The sequence below is a fragment of the Ovis canadensis genome, chromosome 7 (assembly GCF_042477335.2).
Source record: "Ovis canadensis isolate MfBH-ARS-UI-01 breed Bighorn chromosome 7, ARS-UI_OviCan_v2, whole genome shotgun sequence".
NCBI lineage: Eukaryota > Metazoa > Chordata > Mammalia > Artiodactyla > Bovidae > Ovis > Ovis canadensis.
The window spans coordinates 25,767,879-25,793,544 of NC_091251.1; the positions used below are offsets into that span (position 1 = coordinate 25,767,879).

General features: G+C 42.9%; 1 protein-coding gene across 2 annotated transcripts in view; it reads left to right on the forward strand.

Annotated features, from left to right (window-relative positions):
* The first annotated feature begins 2,297 nt into the window (after window positions 1–2,297).
* The window catches only part of MAP2K1 (mitogen-activated protein kinase kinase 1), a 73,550-nt gene continuing 50,181 nt past the window's right edge, over window positions 2,298–25,666 (forward strand). The window contains exon 1 of one of the 2 annotated variants that reach the window (XM_069597640.1): window positions 2,298–2,892. In XM_069597640.1, coding sequence (XP_069453741.1) covers window positions 2,813–2,892 — 80 coding nt within the window. In that variant the 5' untranslated portion in view covers window positions 2,298–2,812. Of the gene's footprint in view, window positions 2,893–13,066; window positions 13,177–25,666 lie in introns of those variants that run through there. The other variant, XM_069597641.1, reaches the window with a different exon arrangement.

Below are 25,666 nucleotides of genomic sequence, written 5' to 3' on the forward strand. Positions count from 1 at the left end.
ATTGTTTTATTGAAAGATAATAAAAATTGTAAGTGGAACACACTTTCCTGTGATCTCTACCCAGAGCAAGAAAGCAAACATTACTAGTACCTTAAAAGCCTCCTTCAACTCATCTTTCAATTCCTCTCCTCCTCAAGGATAACCTTTATCCCAGCTTCCACCTCCACAGGCTAGATCTGTCAGTTTTGAGTAAATATATGTATAATATATATATGGTATATACATAAATACATATGTATTTCTTGTGTCTAGTTTATTTTACCCAACAGGATGTTAATGAGATTCATTCATATCATTGCATGGTGTTGGTATTGTTCAGTTGCAAAGTCGTCTGACTCTGTGACCCCGTGGAATGCAGCACGCCAGGCTCTTCTGTCCTTTACTATCTCCCAGAGTTTGCTCAAATTCAAGTCCATTGAGTCAATGATGCTATCTAAGCATCTCATCCTCTGCTGCCCCCTTGTCCTCCTGCCCTCAATCTTTCCCAACATCAGGATGTTTTCCAGTAAGTTGGCTCTTTGTATCAGATGATCAAAGTATTGGAGCTCCAGCATCAGTCCTTCTGATGAATATTCAGGACTGATTTCCTTTAGGACTGACTGGTTTGATCTCCTTGCTGTCCAAGGGACTCTATCAAGAGTCTTCTCCAACACCACAGTTCAAAAGCATCAAGTCTTTGGAATTCAGCCTTCCTCATGGTCCGAATCTCACATCAGTACCTGACTACTGGAAAAACCAAAGCTTTGACTGTATGAACCTATATTGACAAAGTGATGTCTCTGCTTTTTAATATGCTATCCAGGTTTGTCATAGCTTTTCTTCCAAGGAGCTAGTATCCTTTAATTTTATGGCTATAGTCCCCATCCACAGTGCTTTTGGAGGCTAAAATAAAACCTGTCACTGTTTCTACTTCTTGCTCATCTATTTGCCATGAAGTGATGGGACTGGATGCCAAGATCTTAGTTTTTGGAGACCTTTTAGCCGTTAGCAGTCATTCTACTGTTTCTTGCTCAGCTTTCCCACCAAATCCTAAAGAATCATTAATCTACTTTCTGTCTTTATAAAGTTGCTTATTCTGGACATTTCACATAAATGAAATAACAAAATATGTGGGATCTTGTGGTTGGCTTCTTTCACTTAGCATGATGTTTCCAAAGTTCGTGAATGCTATAGCACAGATCAGCCTTCATTCCTTTTTATGGTCAAGTTATATTCCATTGCATGGATGTGCCACATTTTGTTTATCTGTTGACGGACATTTGGGTTGTCTCCAGTTTTTGACTATTATGAATAATGCTGCCATACATTTGCATAAAAATTTGTGTACAAGTTTTGTATGGATATTAGATTTTCACTTCTCTTGAGCACATAGGGGTGGAATTGCTGGGTCATACGGTAACTATATTTAACTGAGGAACTGGCAGACTGTTTCCCAAAATATCTTCACAATTTTACATTCTCATGTTAATCTTTAAACAATTTATAAAATGTTTTACATTGACTAAATTATATACATAATAAAAAATTCAAACAGCATAAATGGTTAAAAAGTGAAAAGCAAACTTTACCCTCTACATATTGCAAATGGCTAGGTGGCTGACAGGCTGCTCTGGATCACGGGGTGTAGATGCTTACCTTGTTTTGCACACCTAATGCCTTTAGGACTGAATAGAAAGGGAACGAGGAAGAGGTGAACTGAATGTGTATTTTGAATCATACAAGTCATCTTCATCTTATTAAGCTCTTTGTTCACATCTTTTTTCTTCAAGTTTTATAGAACCGGAATTATTGGTTGAAAGGACTTTTTTCAAAAGGTTTTTAAGATATATCCCCAATCTGCTCTCAGAAATGCCCCAATTTAAAGTCTCATCCGCACTGAATACTCATTTCCCTGTACCCTTGTCAGCAGACTAATAGTATTACCCCTTTACATGTAACTTTCTACTTGCCAATTTGCAACACACAAGGAGTCTCCTGACAAGTTGTCCATTCCCCAACGCTGCCTCTAGAAACAGGAAGGCGTCTTTTTCTTTATTCATTTTATTACTTTAGCTCCATCAGTGTGACTCGGCCCTGGGGCTACAGGCACCGTACATGAGGAGACCGCGTGGCGACCTACCGGATCAAGCTCACCTCGACTAGCTATGGGAGCCAGGAGGCACAGCCTCCTTTCCCGGTAGGTCCACCTGGGAGTCTCTAGGCGGCAGAGGGCGCTGTGGAGCCAGGGCCGGACCCCGCCCCCAGGGCCGCGCGCCGCGCCCCGTGACGTATTTCCGCGTCATCTGCCGCCGAGGCGTGCTCTCATTGGCTGTCAGAGAGGCAATTGGGGCGGAGCCAGGTGGGCGTGTGGAAAACGCAGCCTCCTGGAATTGGGGGGGCGAGGCTTCCCCTGTCCCCAGCCCTCCCCCAACTCTCCCCCGCCCTCCAGTCCGTCTCTGGGACTGCTGCGCTGAGCCGCTTGGAACGCGGCAGTGGCGGCGGCGCACTTTCCCGGGCTGTGGCTGGATCAGCGTTGTGGTGCGCGCGCCCGGGGACCGGTTGACTGAGGGAGAGCAGCAGGGAATCCCGGCTGCCGAGCTGCGCGGGCGGGGAAACCCTTCGGTTCCCTGTGCACGGAGCAAGTGGGCCGGGGGTTCCCCCAGACCGCCACTGGCCCTTTGGCCCTGACGGTACCGCGCAGGGCGCGCCCCCCGAAGGCAGCCTTCGGGCTTGCGGCCCTGACTTGGCCCCGCGAGGCCGGCGCGGGGCAGCTCAGAGGGAGGAAGCTAGAGGGGCCGCCCTCAGAGTTGGGAGCGCCTTTCCTGGCTCCAAAATGCCCAAGAAGAAGCCGACGCCCATCCAGCTGAACCCGGCCCCGGACGGCTCCGCGGTTAACGGGACCAGCTCGGCGGAGTAAGTCTTGGGGTGGGGGGCGGGCTGGGGAGGCCCGGGCCGGGGTGCAGAAGCCAAGTCGGGTGTGCGCCTCGCGCGGGGCTCTGCCCGGGTCATCACGTACGTCTCGGGCCGCCGGGCGCGAGGAACTCCGGCCGCCGAGATATCGGTGACTAAGCACTGATTGTGCTCCTGACTCAGACCAGTCCGTGCACCCAACGAGTAGCGATGCCCATCCCCACCCCTCTACCGACCCTTTCAGTCATCCCTGACCTCTGGTCGTTTTCCCTCTCCCTAAAAAATAAAAACTGGTTCATCGCCCGCCTCTCCCCAGCTCTTTCTCCTAGATTCTCTGGGATTCTGGTGTGTAACGGGGAGAAGGGAGCCGATGTTTTAGAAAAATTAAGATCGCATATGTGTCTTGAGTTCAACTCAGGGTGTAGAATGTGGAGTTGGGACCGCCGAGCAGTCCTCACCTTCGTGCTTGACACCTGTGGGCTGGGAGTGGCTAGTTGCGACCGCTGCCAGGCCAGCGAGGACGTGTTTACACCAACACCCCCGAGGCTTTTTACTTGTCGACTTTGGGGGCTCCCATTCCTTGGCCTTCTTCGTGGAGACTCTTGTTTTGAAGGGAGCTGCTTTTCTTTTCTTCATCTGACTTTTCATTCATTCACCAGATCTTTTCTCATCGGTGTCTCTCCTGGGCTGCTTTAATTGACTATGAGCCCAATTTTGGACCTGAGACATGACACCATGTTCTTGGAAATCCCACACAAGGTGCTCCATCTCTGCAACTTCCAGTGTTCATCACTAACCAGCAGTTTACTTCTTTAAACAGTGATGAGTCTGTTTCATGGATGTTTCTGAGTTCCCACAACTCTTTTGTATCCTAGGTAAGGAACAGGACTGTGTGAAGGAGGAAGATCTGGCAAGCTGGAGAAATAAACAGAAAAGATTAATAAGAGTTCTTAATCTCTTACCTGCACCCCTGGAAACTTTAGGAAACCAGCTGATGAAAAGAACAGATTAGGCCTCAACCTTCTGCCCTTTGGTGATTTCTGTAACCTTTGTTTGTCTCTCAATTTTAATAGCCTGGGGACCTATTGGCTTGGTGGCTCTGTCCACCCCTATAATGATCACAAGGCCAGTGGTGAACAGACCTGTGATGTGAGCTCAACCACATTCCTCAGACAAACTCCTTTCTGAAGTATCTTTTGCATGATACTAGCTTGTCCAGGTTAGTGGATAACTTTGCATACATCGATGCGCGTTTAGTGTACAGAATTTTATCCCCTTAATATAGTTCTGAAATCACCCCCACCTCCACCACCAGCACCAGAGCAGGGCAGGACAGGACAAATTTTGACCACAGTGGATTCTGACTGAATGTTGTGTCCTGACCATCGTGCTCCCATTCATTTTGGAGGAAGGTAGTGAGTGAAAGTGGGGCTTCCCAAGTGGCACTAATGGTAGAGAACCCACCTGCCAATGCAGGACACAAAAGAGATGCAGGCTTGACCCCTTGGGTCGGGAAGATCCTCTGGAGAAGGGCAAGGCAGTTCACTCCAGTACTCTTGCCTGGGAATCCCATGGACAGAGGAGCCTGGTGGGCTACAGTCCATAGGGTCTCAAAGAGTTGGACACGACTGATGCGACTAAGCCGCAGCAGTGAGTGGAAGTACCTGTAGTCATTCTGTTGTTAATTGTGACCCCAGTGTTCTTACAAAGTGACTGTAAGAACTCACAAAGAACTTACAAAGTTCTTACAATTGTGACTGTGTTCTTACAAAGGGGAGAGGGAAGAAAAAAGGAAAAAAACTATGCTGAAGTTGGTGGCAGATATATTTGGTGGGAGTGGGAGATTCTAAACAGTGGGTACAAGGTGGGACTCCGGAGTCAGGCTAAGTTTGTGGTTTCGTGATCTGGGTCAGGTCTCTCTAGGGCTTAGGTTTAGGTTTTTTGTCTGTGAAAATGGGTCTAATGATGGATCTATTTAGAGTTGTGACGACTAAATGAGCTAACAGTAGTAACTCTTCCATCAGCGTTAGCTGCTGGTATCTTTGTTTCTGGGTAGAGAATGCTGAGGGAAGCCTGAAGGTAATTTGCAGTCGTGGCGGTAGATGAGGTGCCGTAGCTTCTGGATAACCGACCCCCTTACTCAGTTTTCTGTGCCATGCGTATCTACCTCTGTGACTCATTGCTGTGTTACAGTAGGCGGCATCCCTGTTTAGGCTGCCTGAGACAAACAGGGACTGTTCCCCTGCCCCCTGCCTCTCATGGGGGAAAGCTGTACACATCTGTTAATACATCTTTCCCGTTTTTCAAGCAAAGCTGATGTACTCAAGTTTCTCAGTAGATCAGGGAATGATTTGGCACATTTTCATAAAATGTAAGAAGAAAAATGTCCATTGACATTAAAGAACTCGTGGTACTAAATTGGCAAGGTTGTTTCTCTGTGACTCCCTGGCACTTGGGACTGCTCTCTAACGGAGCCCTTACCCCATTCAAAATTATGTTATATGGGACCTGGATTCTAGGCAGCTTCTGGGGGTCCTTGAAGAAAAAGACTGCAAAAATATTTCTTTTGCAAGTTTGCAAAATAATATGAGCATATTGCAAGGGTGCTAAATGTTAGAGTGAAATAAGTTGGAAACAAGATCATGTCGTTTCCCTGTTTAAAATGTTTTCACTGGGAATTCCCTAGTGGTCCAAGGATTAGGACTTCCTGTTTCCACTCCTGAGGGCCTGGGTTCAATCCCTCGTCAGGGAACTAAGATCCCACAAACTTCACAACTCAGCACTGCCCCTCCCCCACCCCCCAAAAAAGTTTTCATAGTTTCATTGCAGTTAGAATAAAATAAAATCGAAATTCTTTATATTGGGCTGAGACTGCTGTATCCCCCCTTCCCCGCCACTTCTCTGTAACCACATTTCCTGCTGCTCCTTTCTTCCGTTACACTGGCCTTCTTTCACTTCCTCCATGGGATGGTCCGTACTCCCTCCAGGCCCTTGCACATGCTGTTCCATTTGCCTGACATGAGTCCTCCCTTTCTCTTCCCAAGCTGCGAAGGAAGCAGTCTTCACCTCTGAGTAAATGTCATTTCCTCAGAGATGTTCACAGACCACCTAATCTAAACTGGGTCCCTCTTTCTCATGTCACCTGACTTTTGTAATGGCACTCATTCACTGTCCATAATCTTTTACTGGGGTATTTAAGTATTTCTGTCTTCTGTACACCTTATAACCTATAAGATTGGACTGTCCTTTTTTGATTTACTGTTCAATACGTAGTGCCTGGAATAGTACCTGGAAAGTAATAAGTGCACAAATGTTTGTGGAGAAAATTAGTGAAATTACTAATATTTGCACAGTCTGTTTATCAAGTCTTTTAATAGCTTTTCATGTTTTTTGTTATTTCTCCCTATATTTTTATTCCCTCTTCCCCACTTTCTTCTCTCTCCAAGACACCATCTCACCCACTCTAGATATTTAATATATGGTCTTATAATTCTACCTGTTTGTTGGGTATATGTGTGCTTTTGGGTGGGAGATAGTGTTGTTTTGTGTGCTTAGGGTGCTGTATACTATTGTTCTATTATTCAGCCTTGAAAGAAGTGGAAATCCTGCCATTTGCAACACCATGGATGGACCTGGAGGACAGTATGCTAAATGAAATAAGCTAGACACAGAAAGAAAAATACTGCATGGTCTCAGATTTTATGTGGAATCTAAAAAAAAGGGGTACATGAAAGCATAGAGTAGATAGGTGGTTACCTGGGGTGGGGAGGCGGGGGAAATGGGAGGATATTTGTCAAAGGATACAAAGTTGTAGTTCACAGAGTGAGTAAGTCTAGAGGTCTAATGCTTAGTGTGATGACTGTAGTTAATAATCCTGTGTTGAATACTGGACATTTGCTGGGAGAGTAGATTTCAGGTGCTCTTGTCACACACACCCCACATGATAAATGTGTGAGGAGATGTGTGTGTTAATTAACGTGACTGAAATAATCATTTCACTGTGTGTATATAGTGAATCGTCATGTTATGCACTTTAAATATTTTCATTTTTTATTAAAAATCCTGTTGTGCTATAAATCTGCATCAGTTGGTATAGGCTAGAAAATCTCAGTAGTTTAACATGCTTTCAGGTTAATGGGAGGCTCTTTTGATTGGATTCCAATCAGGGATTCAGGCTGATGGAGGTACCATGTCTGAAATACGCTTAGTGAGAAGGGAATCTTGAGAACCACATGCTGGCTTTTAAAGTTTCTGCCCAGAAGGGTCACTTTTGCTCCCATTTTTGTAAAGCAAATCACATGGCGATGGTGACCTTAAAAGGGGACAGCGGCCTTCTTGGAAGGAAAAGAATCATCAATATTTGAAGGGAAGCAATGACTACCCTTAACTTTTATTTCAGGTTTTTTCTTTTTCAAACAAGTACCGTATTTCTGAGCTCTGTTCATAGTGTTACACGTGTGTCTAGTTGATCATCTCTCTCGGTTGCAGAGCAGTCTACCACATTCTACTTATCATTCCCCTAGAATAGGACAGTTTTGTCGTTTCTAACCCCTTGCTGCTTCAAACAGTGAAGCCATCACTGTCCTTAAATCTGTACCTCCTTTTGGACTCTTATAAGAGTTTCCTGTGGAATGTACTCAGAAATGGGGTTGGTGAGTTTGAGGGTACTTTGCCTTTCCTTCCATGATAAGGCACTCACTTAATCTTTCTTTGTGCTTTTTTTTTTCCCTGTTTCCTTTTTATTTTTGAAATTGTGAAAGTATGAAAACACACAGGAGACTTGGAAAATACAGAACAAGTTATTTATAGTTCCACTATATATTACAGTTATTTTTTTAAGTAGATAAATTAAGATTTTTAGTTGGAGTTTCAATATCAAACTCTCAACAGTTAATAGAATGAATATACAGAAAAGTAGAAGGATATAGTGGATCTGGAAGGCGCCATGAAGCAATTGAGCATAGTTAAAATTCATAAAGTTCACGTATCGGTAGGATACAAAATCTATTCAAGTTCCCATAGACTGTAAACGAGGAGACATTGGAACATCCAGGAACATAAAACAAGGTGCAAAAATTTCATGGTGTAGGGGAATTGAAATCATACAGAGTCTGTTCTTCGTGTTTTAAAGAGCACTTGTAACCCTCCCAAGGAGAAGCTGGAGCCCTGAGCAGAGTTCGAAGTTGCAGTGCAGGGTGCTCCCAAGACCTCACTTTTTCTTTTACCTCAGGCAGGTCTTTTGTACTTTCTGACTTTTCGTTTCCTTATCCGCAGGGTGAGGATGAGAGTGCTTTATAAAATTTTGTCTTAGTGGCCTACAAGGCTCTGCCTGATCAGGTTCTTAGTTTTCCCCATCGTCCCCTTCTCTCCTGGCTCCAGCCATGCTGTTCCCTTCGCTGTTCCACAGTTGATGGGGTGCATTCCAATCTCAGAACTTTTGCTGTTCTCTCTGCCTAGAATTCTCTTCTGCCAAATACCCACATGACTTGCTCCCTCACTTCCTTTGGAACTTTGCTCAAATGTTTCTTCACACAGGCCGTCTTTGATCACTGTAGCACTCCCTATCATGCTTGACTCCCTTATTTGCCCTGTTTTTCTTCGCAGCACTTACCACTAATTACTGTTGCATTGTCTGTAAATACTTATTTCCACCTCCCCTTGCCCTAAAATGTATGCTTCATGAAGGCAGGGGGTTGGTTGGTTTCTTGCTCAGTGAGTAGATCAGTGTCTGGCCCATAGCAGATACTCAGTAGATATCTGTTGACCAAATGATTGAACTGTTCCTACCTTGAAGGAGTATCATGAAGATTAAACAAGATAACACATACGGAAATGCTTTAAAGGCCGCAAAGTGCTGAATAAACAAGGTGCGTTGCTTGGTGGCATCCACAGCTTTTTGATTTGCATCAGCACTTTCTGCAGGTTTGTGGGAACACACATCTGTTAATGTGAAGGCCCTTAAGGAAGTGGGTAGAGAGGTTGAAACAGGTTGCTGCGCTTTGGGGGGATCTCTTACGGCCTTAGGCGCTTCCCTGATGGCTCAGTTGGTAAAGAATCCGCCTGCAATGCAGGAAATCCTGGTTGGATTCCTGCGTCAGGAAGATCCCCTGGAGAAGGGATAGGCTACCCACTCCAGTATTCTTGGGCTTCCCTTGTGGCTCAACTGGTAAAGAATCCACCTGCAATTCGGGAGCTCTGGGTTTGATCCCTGCGTTGGGAAGATCCCATGGAGAAGGGAATGGCTACCCACTCCAGTATGGGCTTCCCTTGTGGCTCAGCTGGTAAAGAATCCACCTTCAATGCGGGATACCTGGATTTGACCCGTGGTTGGGAAGATCCCCTGGAGAAGGGAAAGGCTGCCCTCTCCAGTATTCTGGCCTGGAGAATTCCATGGGGTCGCAAAGAGTTGGACACGACTGAGCGTCTTTCACTTACAACCTTACCTGGGATGTGTGTTATGATAACTAGAAGCTTTTGAAGCGGTTTTAACTGACTTTGTAGTCTGAATTTAGGTGCTTCTACTGGTTTGTTCCTGAGATAACTAACACTAGTGCAGTCTTTTGAGAACAGCTTCAGGTAAAAAGTAGGGCCAGCTGAATCTTGTGTCCTTGGGAAGAATGTCTCTGCTGTTGTTGCAGCAGATACAGAAAGAGCAAAAGGTTCATAAAGATGACTTAGCCTGGGGCAAGGAGATGTGTAAGGTACTTGTTTGAACATAAACACGTACAGCATTCTACTTTCACTTATTTATGCATCTTTTGAAAACAGGGAGAGAATACTTCAGTAGAGCTTCCATCTCTAGCTTGATTTTTCTCTGGCTGATCCCTTTATTGTCCTCCCATTGCCCCTGCCTTTTACCTCTGTCTGGTCTTGCTCACATGGTTTCCTTTGTCTGGAATGCCCTCCTCCACTTTCCTGTGTGATTTTATTTTTGTCTTGTATTTGCCACCACACTTTAGGTGAGGGGAGGACCTATAACTATGAGGAAAGGAACCATGACCATCTTGTGTACTGATGTTTCCCCCACATCTACTCCAGGGCCTGGAATGAAAGAATGCTCCCATCTTTCAAGACCTAGAATAGAGTTCATCTCCCATGTAGCCTTTTCTGAGTAACTCCACGCTATTCTAGGACCCGAGTTGGAGACTTAGTTATGCTACTTCTATATTGTTGATCTTTGGCAGGTCATTTATTTATTAAAAGAAACTTTCTTTGTATGTTATTTAACTTCACTGAGTCTTAGTTTCCCTCATTAGTAAAGTAAGGATGATACTATAACAAACCTGTGAGGGAAGGAGGGCAGGTGAGCATCATCCAAAATAAAGTTATAAAAGTACTTTATGATTGCCGGAAGCTGTCTACATGGGAAGTGTAATTAGAGGTGCCGGCTTTGGTTTCTTCCTTCTCAGCTGACTGTTACCTTTTTTTTCTTAATACCAAATTGCAAATATTGATAAATCATGTTAATTTATACATTTTATATGCTGCCTGTTCTTCGAAGTCTTACCCGAACCTGCATCTAATCAAGCCTTGAGATCTGACTTCCTGTTTACAGCAAATACGGGGACAGAGAAACAAGTGAAATGACACCAGGAGGAAACAGACAAATTCAGGATGTGGAATATTCTCTAAGACAACCGATCCAGTCCCTTTAAACAGTCAGTGTCATGCAGGAAAAGTAAGGGAGGGTGCTGTTTGAGAACAAGAGACTAAGGAGACATGCCAGTCAAATGTAATGCGTGAGCCTTGGTTGGGCACTGAATCAAAAATAATAGCTGTAACAATGATCTCTTGGAACAACTAGGGAAATTTAAATAGAGAATTATGGTTAATTTTTTAGATGTAATATGGTATGATTATGTAGGAGACTGTTGTTCATAGTTGATGAGTGAAACTTTGAAGTGGTTCAGGAAAAAAAATTACACTCACATAAAGCAAGTGGGGCAAAATTGTTCACAGTTGTTTAGTTGGTTAGTGTATGAGTCTGACTCTTCCCTTCTTTCCATATTTCTTATGTTTGAAAAAATTAATAATAAATTTTTTAAAAGTACCCAGAGATTAAAATTCATCCTAAATCTTACGTCCTTTTTAACATTGACTCACATTTTCTCTTTTTTTTCATATTTTATTATTACTTTTTAAATTTTACAATATTGTGTTGGTTTTCACATTTTCTCTCTCCCCCTTTGTACTCTGGCCTGTGTGTTTGTGTGCGTGTTTCGTCACTCAGTCGTGTCCTACTCTTTTAGGCCTCATGGATTGTTTTTTCCAGGCAAGAATAGTGAAGTGGGTTGCTATTTTCTCCTCCAGCGGGGGTCTTTCCTGACCCAGGGATCAAACCAGAGTCTCCTGCATCTACTACATTGCAGATGAATTCTTTACCATTGTACCATCTGGCTTATATTGTATAATAAACATCACATTAAATTCTGTATCATTTTGAAGTCATATGCTTTCTTTTTCACTAAATGTTCCTTGTGTCTTTTTTTTCCTCCATTAATTTGATTACTTGGGACCATGCCTTTTTGAACCCCTGGGTCCACATCACTCCATTCGCTTAGTATAGTAAATCATTGTTGGTAAATTGGACAAAACCAAAATAACGTTTAAACAAGCTAACCAACAACAACAAAAAACTCTTCCTTGCAAGCTTCCATTGGTATGAATTGGTAATTGTTTCTACCACACCCATAGGAAGCACAGGTCAAGCAATGGAGAATCTTTCCAACATATTGAGAAAACCTGGAGAACCCACAGACAGGGAAGAAGACGATGTGAACTTGAGAATAAAGCTTGGAGTCTCAGTTTTGTTTCTCTTAGTCCCTTCTAGAAGCTGCCAGTTTTGAAAAAATCATCCTAGTCTCTTTCTGCCGTTTGATTGTGTTTTTACTTTGTGTCCTGTATCCTGTCTCTTTTGTCTGAAAACCCACGAGAGCTGTTTGAAGGCTCACATACCTGTTTGCTAAATTAACACTTTCCAGAATGAATTGCATTTTTGTTTTTAAAAGAGCAGGTGTTCTCTGAATCCTGGTGCAGGGCCTACTGCTAAAAATGCTGATCCTGCCTCTGATTTCTTGGTGAAGCTCCCAGGGGTATCCTGCGTTGATGTCAGCAAGGGAGTCAGATAAGAAGATGTTGCATGGGGGTTGAAGAAAAATCAAATAGAGTGATTTCTTCCCCCTGAAGCCAACTCTTTTGAATATTTGCTTGCTCAAGTACAACTTTAATAGAAAATTGAATATATCAGTACCTTTTTAAGGAAAGAACCTGCAGACATTAAATTTTCCAGTTTAACTTTTGGTTATTCTATTATATACATATATTGATAACTGTACTCAGTTGATGGGCTCCCCTCCTACCCCATTTTTACTCACAGACATAATTCTCATGCTTGTCATTTATTTTTGGCCAAAGAGTAGAATTTGGTAGGACCTGGCTTCACAAATGACACTTTGTTGATTATTTAGATGGCTTTGTTGATTATTTAGATTATATTTAAAATAAAAATTTTATTATTTACTGATACTCTTATGAGTATTTTGAACTAATTTGTGGTGTTCTTTTAAATTAACTCATACACCACCAAATCAGAGGCAATGAACCATGTTACCCATTTTGTTATGTATTACTGAATATGTTCCATAAAAAGACAGAACCAATTTACAATGTATATTTCAACTAGTTCCTCAAGCTTTAGGAAGTTGGGTTTTTTTTTCTCTTTTTTTTTTGAAATTTAGTGATTTTTTTAAAAATAGTTTAATAGGGCTCCTTCTCAGTCTGCTTTGCTTTGTTTGCCAGGCTGTATTTTTGAAATGGGATTTATTTTCCGTCTAAACTAATATTTAATGAATGCATTTTGAATGTAATTTGCTCTGCTGGATGGTGTAGATAGGTGAGTAAGATTGTTTTTTCCTCCAAGGATCTTAAAATCTCATGTATGAAGAGGTTGCAAGTTCCCGAGGAGGAAACAGATGGGTAGAGTAAGAAAAGTGCCCCAGGAGAAAGAGGTACAAAGAAAGGACTGTCGATGCTCCTTGAGAGGAGGAAGAACGCACATCCAGTGGGGAAGATTAGGAGGGCCTTCACAGAGGAGATGACATTTGAGCTGGGTCTTGAAGGATGGCTAGGATTTCCATGGGAATGAGGGGAGGGAGGGGGCCTGGCAGGAAGAGAGCTCAGGATGTGCAGCTTCACATAAGGGGGAAAGCTTGGGATGTGTAGAGGAGCGGCAACTAGTTCAGTGTGCCGGATGCATAGCTGCAGGGCGCCGGAGATGAAGCTGGAGAGGTAGGTGGGAAGGTTTTGCGGTACCAGCCGAACACTTTGAAAAGTTTCATGCAAGCTTTTTTCTTCTCAGACCATTTTTTAATAGATACATCTAAATAGCTTTGATGTGTTAGTTTGTCTCTTTTATTAGCCAGTAGACAATTACTTGTCTTTGGTTTGTTGAAGCAATAAGTCAGTGTGCTTCGTATTTTTTCAATTTTATAAATTATGTGGCTACTACATCAACTCATTGTGATGTTTCCCTTTTATATTATATTACTTAGGAAAAAATATTTTTTATTTTCCAAAGCATGTCTTTTGTATGGTACAACCTACTTTTCTTTAGTATTCATACATGTTGCATTATTTCATAACTAACAGGAGTATGTGGCTTCATTTTCTTCTAGCCTTTTCTCTCCCTTATATGGTCCCATCTGGAATTAATGTGGGGTAAAGTATGGGTCTATGTTAATTTTTCTACACAATGAGGTCTAATATCTTCATGGAGTTTATTAAATAGGATTTTTATCTCTTGTATTTTCGGGTTTATTTTATGTGGTCTTTATGGTATTTTAAAAATCTATTTCTAAAATTTATTTTTAACTCTTACATACTTTTGAGTCCTTTTTTTTTTTAATATTGGGTAGGGTTAAAGAAAACTTTCAAAATTGTCATGATGTATATTTCCATTTATTAATGTCTCCCCCTCTTTTTCTATTATGGTGTTATAGTTTCTTTTGAATAATTCTCTTGTGTCCTGAGTTAATATTTCAAATACCTAACATTTTGATGCTGTTGTGACTGAACATTTTCTAATTTGTGTATTCCATCTTGACTGTGATTTGATTTGTATGAACTGTTATATCCTGAAGCTTTGTTAAATCATTTATTATATCTAGTGACTTCTGATTGAATATCAGTATTTCTAGATTTATTAGTGTCATCTGCAAAACGTAACTCAGTTTTTCCCTCTCAACACCATTTCTATTTTACAGCCATCTCAACTTGCTTTGCCCTCAACAGCAGTTCCTGTGTCCCAGGGGGACATTTGAAACTAATGAGGCTTCCCAGGAACCTTCAGGGCTAGGGGCTTTTCTGCTCTTTCCAAAGAGTTGTGAAAATAGGAAGCAGCTGTCCAGCTTTCTAGAAGCAGCCCTTGTTAGGGCTGGCAGGGTTTTTACAGATCCCCTAGCCCTGTGCCTCCTTTTGCAGTATAAGGAAACCAGACCCGGAGAGGGGAAGGAACTTGCTGGGAGCTCACACAGCTGGAGTTAAAGAAGGTACCTGAAATTTTATCCCAACTCAGACATATTTTAATTTGGTATGCTTACTTGGTCTGAAAAATTTCTACGTTTACCCCAAACTGAATTTTGGTTATTTATCCAGTCTTCTTAAAACATTTTAATAAACCTCTTTTCAGGTAATAATCTGAAACTCTGGAAAAGGATATCTCTCTATATCACCACTCACCTAAGGTGTTTGAGGAAAAAGGGAATGAGGAAATGGAGGGAGGAAAGGATATTTTATTTTTGTTCAGGATCTTTAGTAGGAGGGCCTATTTTTAAGCTTCATAATGTCAGTTTTTAAAGCAGTGGTTTTCAGAATAACCACAGATAGAAGTCCTGTGAAATGAATGCCTTTCTAGAATTGACCTATTTTGAGTTCAGACTGTTACCCAAGAAAGGTTCAGAATTTCAGATGCTCTTAAGCACATTTACTTTTCAGACAAAGTAGAACAACTGAGTTGAGTGAATGATCTGCATAGGTTCCAGATTCTGGTTAAATCTTGAAATTTGGGGAGTTGTAAGGAGAAGACATGACTAATCGGTCACACTGTTGTACTTACATGTTGACTGGATCCAGGTTCATTATGTTTCTTTATTGAGTTAGAACTTAAATTTCCAGGTTATTATTATTTTTTAATTAGATGAGACCCTCACCACATTTGAGAGTTCCGAGTTGAAATTATTTGCCCTATTTGATTTCATATCTTCCTTCAGTAAATAATCCTTCAAGGATGTCCCTGTTGGGGAGGCCTCAGAAGTTAGCAGGATTTCTAAGCTAACTATAAACCTTTTGTCTAATGGCTTACTCAAATCCAGATTGAAATCCTACTGAAATGCTAGCCTGTATTTCACCTCCTCTGTCTGTCTCCCTCTCTCTCTGAGTCTGTGGAATGCTGGAAAAGCAAGAAGAGGGTAGTTTAACATTCCAGTAATTATTAACAGTAGAAAATACATCCTGCTTATCGTAGGCATCCCTTTGTGTCCACTGATAAAACTTGGACATTGGAGCCACAGAAAAGTTCTATTCACCAAAAGAAGGACCAGCGGAATGTTGGACAAGGCTCATAACACATTATATTAGTTTAGATAGGGAGTGCAACACTTATTTTATTTTACTGGAACACTTCTAAAACATAGTCTTTTTTGCCTTATTTTATTTTGGTTACTAAATTAGGGCAGGGTTAGCCATACATGAAGCTTGTAAAAAGGCAGTCCTGAAGCATTTACAAATAAAAAAGAAGTTATAAAATATTTATTAGGGGAAGTCAAGGGGAGAGTTAGCGAGGAAAGTACCAAAAAACCACCAACAGGTGTTCTGGTTGCACTGAACAAAGTTTCAGCTTGATAGGCAATCAGGGGGAAGGGTTTTGTGAATTCCTGAAATGTGAGGTGGCATGTGAGGTGGAGGGGACACAGGATAAGCGGATATCAGCAGTTCCCGAGACACAGAAGACTTGGGTTACTGGAGGCTCACCCCTTGCTGAAGATCTGTAACAATTCATGAGCAAGTGGCTTTCTTGAAAAACAAGAGCTGCATCTGTAGGGCCCAGGTACAGAGCAATCAAGTATGGGTCCTAGATTAGGAAAGGCAAAAGACAGGATAAAGGCAAAAGACATAAAACTTTATCCCTGAAGGACATCATAACTGAAAAAATAACTACCACTGAGTGAGGAACTTCCTGATCTGTTTCATCCATTATCTTAAACTTGCACTAAAATTCTGCAAGAAGGGTCATAATATTCTGTTATACAGATAAGAAAATGAAGTTCAGGAATTTGCATGTTTGCCTAACTAGTAAATGGTGGAGCTAAGTTTGGAACCCAGGTCTCTTGCTCTAACACTCAAGCTCTTCCCACATAGCCCTCCAAAGATCGCATAAAATACTAGAGGTCATCTTCGAGCTACTCTTGCCAGAACTGTAGCCACTAGCCATATGTAACTATTTAAATGTTAATGAATTAAAGTTAAGAATTGGTTCCTAATTTATACTAGCCACACGGAGGACTCAGTAGCCACATGTGGCTAGTGGTTACTGTACTAGGCAGCACAGATTACATTTTCATCATTGCAGAAAATCTGTTAGTATCTAGCGGTTATCCGATTTAACCCTTATTTATTTTTGCCCCTTTATTTTGCAAAGGAGAAAATGAAGGACAAAGGAACTAATTTGTTCAGTGTCTCCAGGCCTTTGGGCTGGTTGCTTGGTAGCTTTTCCTATGTTCCACCCGCTTCCTTAAAAAAAAATTTAGCAGAATAGAGATGTGCAAAAGCAGTGACTCCTACTCTCTCAGCTTTGCCTGGCCTTCAAACTAGATTCTTCCTCCCAAAGTACAGTCCTGAGTTTTCACGAGTTCAGAGAACATTTCGTGGTTAATTTCCCCCAGGGAAATGAACGATGTTTTTTGGAAAGGAATTCCATGCTAAACGTATGAAATAGCACTTTGATTCCTTCTGGTTCTTTCTCTGCTTTCCTACTAAGCACTTTGTAATTGAACTTGCAGCTGCCAACCATTTGTCTTCCAAATAAGGCCAACTTCAAAACAGTTCAAGTGACAGAGGTATATATACTTTGAATGCCAGCAGCTGCTTGTTATTTGCCGTTTATTCCAATGGCATTTGTGTCAGGGTCAAATAGATTTAGATTATGCGCAGAATTACAACAATAGATTTCTAACTTGTGTGTTTAGAAGATTAAGATGTATTAACATTCATTTAAGTGATACTTAGTACATACCTAATATGTATCAGGTACTGGGCTGAGAGATGGACAAAAAGAAGGTTTGTTGAAAATTGGAAAAGATCAGTGTTGAATATGTTTTAAATTTTATGATTTTTATTGTCAGTATTTGCCATCCACATATATATACCTATTTAGTCCTAAATGCAATAAAAGCTTCAGTTTGGAGCATAGCTTTGAAATAAAGTGAAGAATCACGTGGAAATGTTCTTTTAGTAGATGCTATTAAAGACGTTGGAATTATATACTCCAGTGTTTAAATGACAGTCTAAAATGTATGTGTGTGCTTGGGGGGTGAACCTGTGAGAAAATCCAAGGCATTGTACTGGGGTAGTATTTTTAGGAAGCCTAAATGTGATGTTTGATTTCAGTCTAACAGACTTATAGCTTAGAAAAATTGTCTTTCAGAAACAGAGAAATTAAAGTTTGGGGCTTTTTCCAAGGGAAATGTTAAAAACACATAAATGAGCATGCTCAGAGAGATTAAAAGCAAATTTGAGGCGCTTCTGTGGTGACTCAGTGGTAGAGAATCTGCCGCCAGTGCAGGAGATACCAGTTCGATCCCTGGTCTGGGAAGATCCCCCATGCTGTGGAACGGCTAAGCCTGTGCACGACAGTATTGAGCCTACCCCCCCCCCCCCCCCCACCGAGCCTGGGAACCATGACGACGGAGCCTTCGTGCCACAACTGCTGAAGCCCGTGCTCCCCAGCAAGAGGACCCACCACAATGAGAAACCCACAAAGGACAGTGAAGAGTGGCCCCTGCTCACCACAACTAGAGGAAAGCCCGTGCAGCAAAGAAGACCCAGCAGAGCCAAAAATAAATAAAAAAACAGCAAAGAGAACAGACTTGGCTGATAGCAAGGTGTCCGGGAGAGTGCCCATCTTCCCTGAGAGCACAGAGGCGGGGCAGAGAGCACCTGAAAGGCAGTGGAGACAGGAGGCTGGAATCTTGGGAGGCTCTGACATCTGGTCTTTCTGTCTGAGAGCAGAGGATTGGGGGGAGGGGGGGTGATACAGAGCATCCAGAGGTCTTAACTGTATTTTTGGGGTAGATAAAGAATCTAGGACTAGAAGAAAACCTTAATAGAAGTTGACCTTGTCACACAGCAGGTTCTGCTTTGAATTATGAGTGTGACTTCTGAGTGAACATAGCCTGGAGACAGTGAGGCTCAGGGGAGAGGCCTTGGAACCAGCACACTTGAGTTTGAATCTTGACTCCGCTTCTGTTTTCAGTGATCTTGTGCAAGTTTTTTCATATCCTTGAGTCTGTCTCCACATCTGTAAAATGGGCACAATAATCCCTACCCAGCAGAAAGGATTCAAAGATACTTGGTGTGTGTAAACTGCTCTTTGATGATTAACTGGACTCATGAGAAGGACCAGGACTAGATTCCTGTCCCAGGGTGCCTTATTTTCTATCAGGTGAGAAGGAGAGAAAATTCTCACCTCCCAAAGAACTTCCAATGATGAGACTCTTCAGCTGTTCTTTACCACACAGACTTAGAATAGAGACAACACCGGGCATACTTGCAATATCTGGGGATGTGCAGGAAGGAAAAGAATTATTTTCAGTGAAACAGGAGGCTGCAAAAGGTGCCTGGGAAACAACTGCCACAGTCCATCCTAATATAGACTCCTCCCAGCGTCTCGAGGCGGCCATCTGCCTGGCAGGCACCACCCAGGAAGCTCAGCTTTCATCTCCAAGAGTTTAAAGAGGATTTCCTGGGGAGGGTGTGTGTGTATGTGTGCGCATTTATGTAGGAATAGGGAGGGGTAGTCACTGTCATACAGGGAAGGTATGGCTTCCCTTTCCTCCTGTGGCTCAAACCAGATGTTGAGGGTCAGTTCCAGGTAGGTCTTAGGTTCAGCTTCTCCTTCGTGTTTCTTCCAGAGGTCTTCCTCAATGGGCCCTGGCCTCTGCTCATATTATGTCTTCTGTCGGGATTCCCTTCTCCACCTTCAGTACATGTTGAAATCCTAGTGGTCGTTAAGTCGCTCGGTTGTGTCCGACTCTTTGTGAATCCCATGGACTGCAGCATTCCAGGCCACCCTGTCCTTCACCATCTCCCAGAGCCTGCTCAAACTCATGTCCGTCAAGTTGGTGATGTCATCCAACCTAGTTATCCTCTGTCGTCCCCTTCTCGTCTTGCCTTCAATCTTTCCCAGCATCAGGGTCTTTTCTAATGAGTTAGCTTTTTGTATCAGGTGGCCAAAGGATTGGAGTTTCAGCATCAGTCCTTCAATGAATATTCTGGACTGATTTCCTTTAGGATTGGCTGGTTTGATCTCCTTGCAGTCCAAGGGACTCTCAAGAGGCCTCTCCAACATCACAGAATGAAAGCATCAATTCTTCGGTACTCAGGTTTCTTTATGGTCCAACTCTCACATCCGTACATGACTATTGGAAAAAAACCATAGCTTTGACTATATGGACCTTTGTTGGCAAAGTAATGTCTCTGCTTTTTAATATGCTGTCTAGGTTTGTCATAGCTTTTCTTCCAAGGAGCAAGCATCTTTTAATTTTGTGGCTGCAGTCACCATCTGCAGTGATTTCAGAGCCCAAGAAAATAAAGTCTGTCACTATTTCCATTGTTTCCCTATCGGCCATGAAGTGATGGGACCTGATACCATGATCTTAGTTTTTTGAATATTGAGTTTTAAGCTAGCTTTTTGACTCCTCTTTCACTTTCATCAAAAGGCTCTTTAGTTCCTCTTTGCTTTCTGCCATAAGGATGGTGTCATCTGCATATCTGAGGCTATTGATATTTCTCCCAACAATCTTGATTCCAGCTTGTGCTTCATCCAGCCCGGCATTTTGCATGGTGTACTCTGCATATATGTTAAATAAGCAGGGTGACAATATACAGCCTTGACGTACTCCTTTCCAATTTGGAACCAGTCTGTTGTTCCATGTCCAGTTCTAGCTATTGCTTCTTGACCTGCATACAGGTTTCTCAGGAGGCAGGTCAGGTAGTCTGGTATTGCCATCTCTTTCAGAATTTTCCACAGTTTGTTGTGATCCACACAGTCAAAGACTTTAGTGTAGTCAGTGAAGCAGAAGTAGGTGTTATTCTGGAATTCTCTTGTTTTCTCTTTGATCTAACGGATATTGGCAGTTTGATCTCTGCTTCCTCTGCCTTTTCTAAATCCATCTTGAACATCTGGCAATTCTCTGTTCACATACACTTGAAGCCTAGCTTGGAGATTTTGAGCATTACTTTACTAGCGTGTGAGATAAGTGCAATTGTACGGTAGTTTGAACATTCTTTGAAACTGCCTTTCTTTGGGACTGGAATGAAAACTGGCCTTTTCCAGTCCTGTGGTCACTGCTGAGTTTTCCAAACTTGCTGGCATGTTGAATGCAGCACTTTCACAGCATCATCTTTCAGGATTTGAAATAGCTCACCTGGAATTCCATCATTTACACTAGCTTTGTTCGTAGTGATGCTTCCTAAGGCCCACTTGACTTTGCACTCCAGGATGTCTGGCTCTAGGTAAGTGATCACACCATCATGGTTATCTGAGTCATGAAGATCTTTTTTGTGTAATTCCTCTGTGTATTCTTGTCACCTCTTCTTAATATCTTCTGCTTCTGTTAGGTCCATACCGTTTCTGTCCTTTATTGAGCCCATCTTTGCGTGAAATGTTCTCTTGGTATCTCCAATTTTCTTGAAGAGATCTCTAGTCTTTCCCATTCTATTGTTTTCCTCTGTTTCTTTGCATTGATCACTGAGGAAGGCTTGACATCCTAATCTAGCTCAATTTATAGGTTAGCTCTTCCGTAAATCCATCACAGAGTTGTCTTCCACCCACTCCAGGTAGTGGTCGTTGTCCAGAGCACGCGCTACATATCCCATCACATGTCAGTTGTTTGGGTAACTCTGTCCAGTTGGACTGGACTTGAGGAAGTCTGGAACTGGGTCTTATTCATCATTGTTTCCAGTGCACATCCTGTTTCCTAGCATCTGGTTTGGTACAGTTCTGTTGAATGACTTAAGCCTTGAGATAGCAGAGGGCAGAAGACACTCCTTTCCCAAGGTCGAGACTTGGCTAATCCTTGTGAAGGCTGACTTTGACTCAAATTCGTGATTGGCTGTTTTCAGTTTATAATATCTTGGTGCCAGAGGGTCACAGTGTTGGTGCTAATCATAGCATTTGTTCTGCAAGGCTCTGTGTGCTCCTTATTGTGTTTACATCTGTTTATTTCTTCAGTCAACCACATGAGGCAGGTGCAGTGTGTGTCATCTCTACCAGGTAGATGAGGAAACTGGTCCTGGTTAAGGGCCATTCGTGAGTCTCGCAGGCAGCTAAGTGCCTTTTTAGTCACTACAGAGCCTACTGAAGAAACTGGCAGTGGCATTCTGTGGTGTTCCTGAGTCGCATGCCTGGCACAGAGGAAGGCGCAGGGAGTGTTTGGGGCTGGATAGATTGGCAAGCCTCTTTTGCATGCTGAGCTGAACACTTATCCCCAGCAAATGCTGGGCTCTTTGATGGATATGTGACATTGATGGCACCTGTGGCTTTTCACACTCTCCCCCCACGCCTCTCCAGGGACTGGGCTAGGACAGATGGCCACAGACATAGGATTGTCAGCTTTGCATCCTCTCGGCAGATCGCATTTGGGGAAAAGTTAAGTTTGTGCAGTAATATAATTTCGGTAACATGGATTCATACTGCTGGTAAGTTCTCTAACATTCTGGATAAATCACAGTTCAGCAGAATTCATTTGGGAAAAGGGTTTAATTTCACTGTAGGTGGCTGTGATTCCCACCTACCAGCCCTCCCACCCCCTAATAAATCTAGGCTGATAAGGTGAAGGCAGCACTAAGCCAGGCTATTTCTGGACCCAGAATAGCATCCTGTTATATTAATCATCCTTTTCACCACCAGCACCTCTCATTCCTTCTCCTCCAAGCACAGCCACCTGTCTATCCTTATATATTAGATGTGGAAAAGATTTTGAGAGTTCAGTCTCCTGGATGAATCATGAAGAGACTGAGGTCCAGAGAGGCTAGGAAGCTTACTTGGTGTGGTACAGCTGGTGAAGACCTGAATCGAGATAGAAGGCCTCTGCTCTTTAAAGTGGGGCTGGGTTCCGCCCTGTCCCAATGCCTGCCCTTTGACCTGTCTTACAAGTAGGTCAGAGTCTATATGTTCAGTTTAAAGTGAGGGAAAATGACCAGTTGCTCATTGTTAAAGGCCCCCAGCGCAGAGTGAGTTCATTTCCTATGAACCCTCACAGTCACTCTCCACATTTCTTTGGTAACGGCCATTGAAGTCTTGACAGATTTCTGTAGAGTTGGCTGCAGTCTAAAGGTAACCCTGTGTGGCTTTGACTAATGGGATTCAACTTTCTGGGAAAAAAGAAAAAGAGGGAAGTATATGTGGAGGGAGAGAAAAAACTATTGTTAATTGGGCTCTTTGGCTCTAGAAGTCATCCAGGTTTGATGTTTCAAATATGACAGACAGATACAGAATCCAGGTCAGGTGTTTAGACTGCTGAAGATGAGTGAAGTGTAACAGTAGGTGCAAGTCTGGCATGTGGAAAAAAAAATGCTTTTCATTTGTGGTGGAAGCTTCCATGTTCTACGTTCTCCTGCTAGGGGACTTGAGGGTGCTTGGGAACTCAGCAGTTAGTATGTTGTCAACTGGTCTCGGACCTCCCTCGTTAGGGGTGGTGGGCCTGTTCCTTGTCTGAGTGGGAACTGTTGGGAGGGACACACATGCCTGGCCAGCCGAAGGGGCCCGTCGAGCTGCACTGGGTGATGTATGTAGCAGGAAGTCCCACTGTAACAACAGATGATAGTTCACTGCATAGGTTTCACATGTAGTAGGTGGTCAGTGTTTGTTCGTTTCCTAATTAAAAATATGTCTATTTTTCTGTTCTTTCTTTACTAAGAGGAGCTCAGGTCTCTAATTAAGGGGAAAAAAGGAGCTAATGATGCCCTGCTCCTCTTTCAACACCATGACTAGCTCCCCCCACAGATACAAACTCTGCTCTGACTCCTAGTGGGTGCTCTTGTTTGGTGGTGTCACAGCTGAGTTTGCAGTCCTGGCTCCACTCCTGCACCCCTGTGTTGATTGGGCTCGTCGCTTAACCTCTCTCATCCAACTTTGTTGCCAGTGTTGGGAGTCTACCTCTCCTGGAAGCTTGATGTCAGAAATTATCTTGACCATGAACCTTTGCGTGGTCTTCCTCAGAAAAGCTCCAGTGGAACTGTCCATGAACTACTCAGGAGACAGACCTCTTGGGGCAGGGCAGCGAGGTGTGTGGTGATCTTGTTTCACTGCCTGCCCTGTGAGCTTCTGGAGATCAGGACTTCAGTCTTGATGCCCCATCTTTAGCCTAGGCCCGACGTATAGTGGCAGTCTCTAAACATGAAATGTGGGCATGAATGTCAGTGTTAGCTTACCAAGGCCATGTGGGACAGGAGGTTGGCTCCAGTGGGTTTTCTCTGATATCAAATGCACTGTTATGTGCATTGAGTTTCTTGATATTATGCTTGAATCATTTCTACTCTGTTCTTTTTTTACTGTTAAACAAAGCTGGGCTAGTTGGAACCCCAGATAGGGCCAAGAGATATGGCCCCTGCCTGACTCTGTGGTAGGTAAAGTGCTTAGTCCCAAACCAGTATGAAGAAAAGTTGGGAATATTACTTATCTGATCAAGTAGAGTCTAGTTACTAGACTGGAAATGATAGATAGTGGGCAGGGATGCCATAAATATCTTAGGGCCTGAGGAGTTAAAACTCCTCTCAGAATAGCCCAGGCAGCTCCTAGGAAGTAGCTTCTGAGGCAGGATGTGGCAAACCAGTGAGTAAATGAGAGCCTTTCTCCTTTGGAAGAAAAGGAAGTGGGTGGGGAGAAGTGAAGAGGAAGAGCCTGGTGGACAAATCTTTTATCTGCTGCAGTAAGAGCATGCTTCTCTTTTGAATGCCAGGCAGAAACTGCAGAATTTTAACCCAAAGCGACCAAGGTCCAAAGAATGCTTCATAAGGCTGGTTTTGCTGTCTTGTTTTTCTCTACATCTAATAACTTAAGTTTAATATGCAGTGGAGTACTGTCTTGGTAGATTTTGTTTTGTAATCTTGGTCATTCATTCTCAAAATTCTCCAAGGGAGGCTTCAACAGTACATGAACCATGAACTTCCAGATGTTCAAGCTGGTTTTAGAAAAGGCAGAGGAACCAGAGATCAAATATCTGCTGGATAATCGAAAAAGCAACAGAGTTCCAGAAAAACATCTACTTCTGCTTTATTGACTATGCCAAAGCCTTTGACTGTGTGGATCACGACAAACTGTGGAAAATTCTTAAAGAGATGGGAAAACCAGACCACCTTACCTGCCTCCTGAGAAATCTGTATGCAGGTCAGGAAGCAACAGTTAGAACTGGACATGGAACAACAGACTGGTTCCAAATTGGGAAGGGAGTACATCAAGGTTGTATAATGTCTCCCTGATTATTAACATATATGCAGAGTACATCATGTGAAATTCCAGGTTGGATGAAGCACAAGCTGGAATCAAGATTGTTGGGAGAAATATCAGTAACCTCAGATATGCAGATGACACCACCCTTATGGCAGAAAGCAAAGAGGAGCTAAAGAGCCTCTTGATGAAAGTGAAAGAGGAGAGTGAAAAAGCTGGCTTAAAGCTTAATAATCAGAAAACGAAGATCATGGTATCAGGTCCCATCACTTCATGGCAAATAGATGGGGAAGCAATGGAAATAGTGACAGAGTTTATTTTCTTGGGCTCTGAAATCACTGCAGATGGTGACTGCAGCCATTAAATTAAAAGATGTTTGCTCCTTGGAAGAAAAGCTATGACAAACCTAGACAGCAGATTAAAAAGCAGAGACATTGCTTTGCCAACAAAGGTCCATATAGTCAAAGCTATGGTTTTTTCCAATAGTCATGTATGGATGTGAGAGTTGGACCATTAAGAAAGCCGAGTACCGAAGAATTGATGCTTTTGAACTGTGGTGTTGGAGAAGACTCTTGAGAGTCCCTTGGATTGCAAGGAGATCAAACTGGTCAATCCTAAAGGAGATCGGTCCTGAATATTCATTGGAAAGACTGATGCTGAAGCTGAAGCTCCAATATTTTGGCCACTTGATGCGAAGAGCTGACTCATTGGAAAAGACCCTGATGCTGGGAAAGATTGAAGGCAGGAGGAGAAGGGGACGACAGAGGATGAGATGGCTGGATGGCATCACTGTCTTGATGGACATGAGTTTGAGCAGGCTCCGGGAGATGGTGAAGGACAGGGAGGCCTGGCGTGCTGCAGTCCATGGGCTCACAGAGTCGGACACGATAGTGGCTGAACTGACTGCATGTGCTGTGCAGTACTGTCTTAGTAGAGTTCGTTTTCTAATTTTGGTCATTCATGTATTCTTTAATGCTCTTTGAGGATTCACAGTTAATGTGAGGTGTCATCCGCAATCACACTCCTTTTGTAACCAAGAATAAGTTAGAGGAAAGG